This window comes from Wasmannia auropunctata, unplaced genomic scaffold (assembly GCF_000956235.1).
Source record: "Wasmannia auropunctata unplaced genomic scaffold, wasmannia.A_1.0 LD336040.1, whole genome shotgun sequence".
Taxonomy (NCBI): Eukaryota; Metazoa; Arthropoda; class Insecta; order Hymenoptera; family Formicidae; genus Wasmannia; species Wasmannia auropunctata.
In genome coordinates, this window is record NW_012026850.1 from 307,561 (window position 1) to 316,105 (window position 8,545).

General features: G+C 34.2%; 1 protein-coding gene across 1 annotated transcript in view; it reads right to left on the minus strand.

The window, feature by feature from the left end:
• The window catches only part of LOC105451927 (homeobox protein orthopedia), a 38,836-nt gene that overhangs the window by 23,829 nt on the left and 6,462 nt on the right, over positions 1-8,545 (minus strand). The window contains exon 3 of the mRNA XM_011692654.1: positions 5,827-6,008. Coding sequence (XP_011690956.1) covers positions 5,827-6,008 — 182 coding nt within the window. The remainder of the gene's footprint in view (positions 1-5,826; positions 6,009-8,545) is intronic.

The window sequence follows — 8,545 nt, forward strand, 5'->3', positions numbered from 1 at the left end:
TATATATATATATGTATATATTCGTCGCGCTAACGAGTTCGCAACGCAACAATAATCGCATTAAGACGTTAATTAAATGTTACACATAATTTCAAATAGCTGCATAATGCGCCACTTCGAAGTAATTGTTGTTTGTACAGGCAGTTCTCACGATGCGTTACCCGTGCAATTTAATAGTTGTTCATTAACGGGAATTAGAGATGGAGCAGCAATTACGCCTCTCTTCGAGCGATAATAAATTACAAATCGATGAACCGTAATATTTCATTACGTTATTCCCAGTATTTTGTTGCTAATCAGGGATGCTTCTCATTGTTCCGCCGCATTGTGCCCGATCGGAAAAATGGTGACTGATTAATCTCTCCGTGCGACCGTTCGCTCTGCCATCAATGTGTGCGTGCGTGCATATGTATGTTTTTGTATATGTGCGCGTGTTTTGTGTGTGTGTGTGTGTGTGTGTGTGTATGTGTTTGTGTGTATGTGTGTATGTGTGTATGTGTGCTTGTGTGTGCCGATTGCATTTGAAATATCTCTGTCACACGCGGTATCGATCGAACTTGAGTGCAACGAGTTATAACGACAAATAGTTTTCTTTTCATTCGGAAATTATATATAAACGCACACTCTGTGTAATAATATTGTGAAAAATATACTTCAATTTTTCGTAATAATAAAGCAAGCGTTATCAAATATTTTGAAGTTTTAGAACGCGAAAATATAAACTCAAAAGATTATTCGATAAAATTATAACAATATTTTAAAAAATGTAAATGAAATTGATATAATAAATTTGTAAAAGATATGTTTCAATTTTTCTTAATAATGAGGTAAACGTCATCTAATATTTTGATGTTTTAGAATGCAAAAATGTATATTGCAAATGTTATCTAATATTTTGATGTTTTACGATGTTTGAACGCAAAAATGTGTATTGGCTCGACTATTTGATAAAATTGTTAATAGAATTTAAAAAAGTGAACGTGCAAAAGGCAACAAATTGTAACGGCAAAATTTTTCTTTTTGTTTGGAAATTAATATAAACGCACATTCTGCGTAATAATATTATGAAATATGTTTCAACTGTTCTTAATAATAAGGCAAACATCATCTAATATTTTAATGTTTTCAAACGCAAAAATGGATATAGGCTCAAAAGATTATTCAACAAAATTGTTATAATAAAATATAAAAATAGCAAACGTGTATAAGATGATTAAGCAGTACGTAGATATCGATGAGCGAGCAGAACAATTCTTGTGCACCTATCACAGTTATCGGAAGGACAGAGAGCGAAGAGCTGTGCCACACGTTATTATGTGCAACGCACTCATAGCGAGCAATTTTCTACCCATTAATGCAACGATTATATAACAGAGCTATTACGCTTACTGTATCAATGATGAGGAGTATCATAATTTATGCTGCATACAATGTAGCGTGGGTTGTAATAAAAACGAGCGGAATCGTTCGTCGTCGACGAGGATTTTCCCCGATCGCGATCACACTTGAAAAAATTTAATTTCTCGCGAGTCATATTATCGCAAATGTTTTACGGAGGTCAGCATTAATTAATTCGTATCCTGAAGAGCAGTCCGAAATTTTTTTATTCCTAAGCAACATTTTTGTAGTTTTGTCGATATACATGAAAAGAACGATTTTGTTGGAAGGTTTGCTGAATACAGATCGGAAAATAATTTTTGTTCAAACATCAAAATAATTTTGTTGAAAAGTTAAAAATGATAAGTATTACTATAAAACATTTTGATATTCTAGCAATCAGTTTAATTGACATTCCAAAACAATTATTTTGATTGTTGAACAAAAATTATTTTCAGATCTAATTGTAAATCTGGCAAAATCGTTCTTTCCGTGTACTTTTGACATTTCTAAACGTGATCGGATTGATAATTACGGGAAAACGCGTAGTTAAACATTCCTTTTTTCGGTTTATCCCAGAGCGCGAAATGACGGTGCGGCCACGGTACACCTATATCATCGCGGACGCGGGACGGTAGATCATCGGGATTTTTTCCATTCAAGTTCAATATCGCGTACCGATCGGGGCGGCACGTAACCGGCGCGGGCAGCACGGTCGCCACGGCGGAAGTAATTGAAGGTATAGGGAAAAATAAAAAGAGATTACTCGCCGTCCTTAAAACATCGCCGATGTGGCATCCGCCATGGCAAGTCAAGAAACCTTTGATAGCGACGCTCGATAGTACAGCGATGCTGAGCGCCGGCGCCTTTCCCTCGCAGCCCCATTGGTGCCGAAGGCCCTCTCCACACGAGTGCCCGCCGCCGGGGTTTCCTTGGAAACGCTTCGTTCACGCTGATGTCTACCCTCGCCCGCAGAAAACCTCTTTCAATTAGGCAGCCCGCCGCCCGACAGACCCACGAATCCCCGGTCCGTTTTCTCTCCCGTTTTCCCTTTTTCTTTCTCTCTTCCTACCTTTGGCTTTCTTTTTTCTTCCTCTGTTTTCTTTTTTGGCCTCTTTTTTTAATTTTCTCCCGCCTGACGTTTTCCCGCTTTCGTCGAAACGGACACGCGTCACCAGCGCGAGGTCCGGCAGGCGAAAGAAGTTACCGAGTCACCCCGGGGGTGACTTTGAAACCACTAATTTCGTTAAACAACCGGAAGCACCGCGTGCACCCACCCGGGGTCAATGTGTCGCGCGAGGTTCCGCCGCGATAAAAAATCACGAGTCCAGAACGAGTCCAGACGTTGCGGCGGTAGCAGGGGAAAAAATATCGACTTCTTAAAAATACATACCTACGATGGAATAAGTATCCGCGCGGGATATCGAAAAAACGATTTCGGAATGAGGGTAGCGTGCGAGGAAATAATTGATAAGCGACGCAAATTAAAATTCACACGAGTCGCCGCGAACCTCGGGGCGGTCTCAACCGATTGTATAGAAGATTTCCTTTTATCACGCGACCGAGATTATCTCGATTACATAAAGTATAGCCGTAAAGTTAATCCCTTAATCGACGATATCTGGATAACCGTTTTCCGCCGTGCGGACAGACAGATTTCCTCGCCATGGCGAGCAAATACGAGAGATAGCGTATAGCGTCACATCCGCGGCACGATCTCGCATGTGCGAATTTATGTACGCGCACGCGAGAGGGACGGAGCTGCGCGTGTGGCTGCTTGGTATGCGGCACAACGCCCGGCTTGACTGACGCCTCCGAGTTGCGAATAAAATTTTCATGAATTTCTATTAACTCCGTTTTTCTAGACGTGCCCCGGAGACTTAAAAAAGTTCTGCCAGCTGATAGCCCGCGGAGAGGCCGAGATCACTCCCTCCCGCAATGGTCAAATCCGATCAAAAGGACAAGTTTTCTAGCTGTTTCGCGTGGCTCGCTTTCAAATTAATTTGACGTGTAAAATTAACATCAAGATGTATAGAGATTAAGAATGTAATATTAAGGAACTTAATATTTAAGAAAGTTATCCTTTTAAAAGCAGTTTCGACGCAATGCAAAGTGATTTCCTTTCGGTTTCTCTAATCTCAAGCGAAATAATATTGACGCCTAATTGCAGGTACACGGAAAGAACGATTTTGCGAAAAGGATCTAAAATTTAGCTCGATACAGATCTGAAAATAATTTTGTTGGACTATCAAAATGATAATTGAAAACTCAAATTGTTTGCTAGGCTATTAAAATTTTTTGTAACATTGTTTATCATTATTCTTAAGTTTTTGACATAATTATTTTGATAATCCAACAAAATGATCTTCAGATTGGTAGGTATCCAGTCAAATTTTAGATCTTTTTCACAAAAAATCATTCCTTTTGTATATGTATATTATATGATAAATCGAGGTCTTAGTTTATAAGTTCCATATTGATCTTCATTACTTTTAGTAGACGAAGATTGTTAAGTTTTACCAGTGAAACTTTTTATTTCGAAGCCGAATATATCGTAAGCTAAGTTTCCTTTCGGATCTTTACATGCTAATAATGCGTCCAGCAATCAAACGAAGGTCGATAAACTCTTATTGTTAGATGAATAGGACAGGAGGAGAATTCAAGCCTTTTCATTTCATGAATTCTGAGATTTCCGTCAGTTCCGTATTTAGATAAACCGCGGAAATCACGAGTGTATATCCTTGCTGTCAAAAACACATTATGCTCGTTAAATTATAATACGGAAGATGCTTCGATTTATCGTGTCTTTTTTAATTTGATCCGACGTTTATTGTTGACGCGTCTATTTTTAATTTTCGCCATTAATGTGCGCTATTTTTGATTCGTTACATATCTCTCTGTATTAATACAATATAAATTAGCTTCCTCTCTCTCTCTCTCTCTCTCTTTCAAATTATTCGTCTAAAAATTTTACTTGTGAAATAAAACTTTTTCCTCAATCGCATATTAAACGAGTTTGAACTATAATTAAAATATTATTCTAATTAATGATGGATGATTTATACGTATATATTGTATACTTTACGTTAAAAAGAATTTAATAAATTGATACGCAAGGCAGCGGCCTTTTGAGGGAAACCCGCTTGAAATTTCTGGTTCTTTGATCCCCGGAATTCCTGATGCCGGAGGCCAGGACTTGCCGGAGCTTCCGCAAAGTTTCGCGGTCGCCTCACAACCAAGTGGAACCCACCAAAATTTGGGGAACCCCGCAGGGCGAGGGCTTAGCCGCTGCTCCAAGTTTCACTTTAATCCAAAAAGCCACGGTAGGCCGGCGCAATTGATTCCGCCGGAGTTCCGGTACTGTCTGGGATATACGTTTCTGAGAGGATAACCGCGAGGTCGCCGTACCGTAGCAATTTATGCTACCTCGTAACATCCTAATCACTCAAGTACATCCGTGTCACCAGATGTTTAAACATTGTTATTTTACACTATTCTTTTTGTATTTATAAAAACGTTTGTTCTTATTACGCGCGATTCTGCGCGTTGTTGTCCGACATATTATTACTTCACCCCATGTCAGAGATCCGCCCCATATTTATATATGTATATATGGTAATATTTATAACGATAATAAATCGCCACAATAATTGAGACACTTATACAAATGAATCGGCTGTTGCAGAAAGCGTATATGTTATAAAAAATTAAACTTGATTTCTTTTTTTAGGGGGTGGGGGAAGATAATTAACTTCTCTGATGAGTCGAATTGTACACTGAGAGAATTTTATTTTAAAATTTACCCTGAAAATCATGTTAATCGTAGGACAACAGTACACGGAAAGCAACATTTTGCTGAATCCAGATCTGAAAATAATTTTTGTTCAATAATCAAAATAATTGTGTGCAAAAGTCAAAATAATTGCTAGAATATCAAAATGTTTTATAGCAATACTTATCAGTTTTAACACTCCAACAAATTATTTTGATGATTCAATAAAAAATTATTTTCAGATCTATATTTAGCAAATTTTTTAGACCTTTTAACAAAATCGTCCTTTCCGTGTATTTTGAACAACTTTATATGATTTTCACTATTTTTTTTTAACTATTTATACTACAACAAGTTTATTGCAGTGCACAGTAAAATTTATTGTAGTGTACAGTAAAATTTGTCGAAATACTAAGTTATCCCACAATTATCAAAATTTTTAGGGTAAATTTTAAAAAGAAATTTTCTATGATATCATCTCTTTAGTGATCGATTTGAATAAGCGTCCAAACGTGATGTCAAATTGCAACTGTTTTAGCGTAACGTAACGTAGAAGCTCGCACGTAGTAATTCTAGCGTTCAACGATGAACGCGAAGTCACGCGATAAGTTCTCCGGCGCGCGTTGAAATTAATCATTTCGTGCCAGCGGCAGTGTGTACATTTTGACCACACCTACCTGAACGCGACTTTCCGTGAGGCCGATCCTTAGTGCTATTTCCTCCCTCAGAAAAATGTCTGGATAGTGGGTTTTGCCGAAACACCTTTCCAGCTCGTTGAGCTGGGCCGGTGTGAAACGCGTCCGATGCCGCTTTTGCTTCGCGGGCTTGTCGTCGCCCTGCCCGATCCCCGACGCGCTACCTAAAATGCAGAGCCATGATTAAAATAACAATAAATTAAACATGAAATACCTCGAGTTTTTTCCGATATCGGAGATTATTTTTACTTCTAGAATGAATTGCTAATCAAAAAGATAAAGTCACGTTTTCTACATCTTCTATATACATTTTAAAAGGTAGAAAATAAAACGTACGTCGTGCACATTATTTTTTTGAAATTAATCGACATTGAAAAAGAAATCATCTCTGTGAAAGAGAGTAGAATTATGTCAGTATATGTTTAATATAAAATTTTTCATACTTCATAAATCACATTCTAATAATATCAAGATATTTATTAAGTAAACAGTTATCGGTTTTGCTAATTCAAATAATTGTTAATAAATATCTTGTTGTTTGATTAATACATCCCAGCAAGGATATTTCATAATTACGCTGATTGATCTTAACATGTGCTGGACATCGGTCACAATAGCTAAATTTTAAAGCCGTTGTACGTTTAATGAACGTTTTAATGGTGTTTTTGCTTCTAAGCTTTATTTATGTGATTTCAATGTTAACGTGACGTGTGAAAATGACATGATCAATTTAACATCAAATCTGCGGGGATCAATATAACTTCGAAAATTGACAACTTACAGATATACATATACAAGTTCTAGTTTCTATTGTTAAAATTTTTCTAAATATTTTTGCCGGAAAAACTTGGGTCTAAAATAATTATAAATTGTTAATAAATTTAACTAAATGTGACTTAGTTATACTGAGGTTATGTTATAAGAATTTTACACACTTATTGCGCACCGATTAAAAAATAAACTGATAAATAACGTGTAATGTATCCTTTTTAGTATATTTAAACTCTTTATTTACTTTCTTTTCTATAGTTAATTTTTTAAATAATATAAAAATGCTATTGCAGGCAAAATGGTTTCGCCTTTTAACTCATGATGAAAAAACATCGCGCGATCCGTTCTGGGAATATTTCTCATACGCTTATCGCAATTGCTCACGTACGTAGTATTCGTGGAAAATCGATGCGATTCATCTTTCCATTTACCATCATCATCCAGGCCGTTTAATGAACAGATAATATCTGTCAATCGTTTAATCGCAAATCATTCAGGATTTTGCAATACTATCTTAAAACGTAAGTAAAAGGCGCACCTGTGAAATGGAGCGATCGAATACTCGATGCTGATTCCTTAAATTTATTCACTCTGTTTCTTTGAAAGTTTCGCGAAACACATTTCTATTGTCAAAATTGAAAGACGGAGGGTTAATCATTACAGAAATTTAATACTAAATGGCAGTGATTAATTATTTATTTTAAATCTATTAAAAGCACTAAAAAACAATTTAATATTTTTTAATCAAAATAAGTAATTTCCAGAATTAACTCTTCGGTGCCACATTATACGTTTTGCCACGAGAGCAACACATGTTAGAGATATCATGTAAATATATCATGTAAAATATGTAACAATTTCTTTTTAATCAAAACGCCATTAATGAAAATCGATAAATATATATATATATATATATATAATATTATATAATATTTAATCTTCTTACATAAGAGTTTTGCAGATTTGATATGTAAAATATTACAATGCTATAAGATCTCGATTTTTTAATCTTCGCACGTGGATACTCGTATTGGGTCGCTTATTGACCTGAGGGTAAAAAAACATACATTTTTTTTCGTATATTATATATAATATAGTATTATAGTATATTAGTATATATAATTAAGAATCTCAAATGTATATACCGAACATGCGTTTTACTTTAAATGCATTTTAATGCATTTTACTGTATCGAGTAAATTCTTACACGCATAATTAATTACCAATTATACTGTCATTAAATAACCATTAGAAAATTCAGTAGAAAGGGTCAGTCGTATTTAAAATAACATTATTTAAAATATGTATTTTAAATAACAAAAAGTAAAAAAGTTATTTAGTATTTATTATTTTAAATAGCTTCTTCTGATCTATTTTATATTTAATATTTTAAATATGTTTTTGGAATCTATTTTATATTTGTTATTTTAAATAGGTTATATCAGTTATTTTATCGACTTATTTCGATCGTATTGTAAAAAAACATTATTTAAAATACATATTTTAAATAATGTTTTTTTAATTTGTTTATATATGTTTTTTTAATTTGTTAATAATGTTTTTTAAATAAGTCGTATTATCTATTTTATATTTGTTATTTTAAATAGGTTATATCAGTTACTTTATCGACTTGTTTCGATCGTATCGTAAAAAAACATTATTTAAAATACATATTTTATACGATCGATACAAATTGATAAAGTAACTGATATAACCTATTTAAAATAACAAATATAAAATAGATAATACGACTTATTTAAAATAAAAAATATAAAAGACCAGAAATACGACTTATTTAAAATAAAAAATATAAAAAAGTAATAGAAATTAAAAAATAAAAGAATGATTTAGTATTTATTATTCTAAATAATTTCTTCTGATTTATTTCTTATTTAATATTTTAAATATGTTTTTGGAATCTATTTTATAT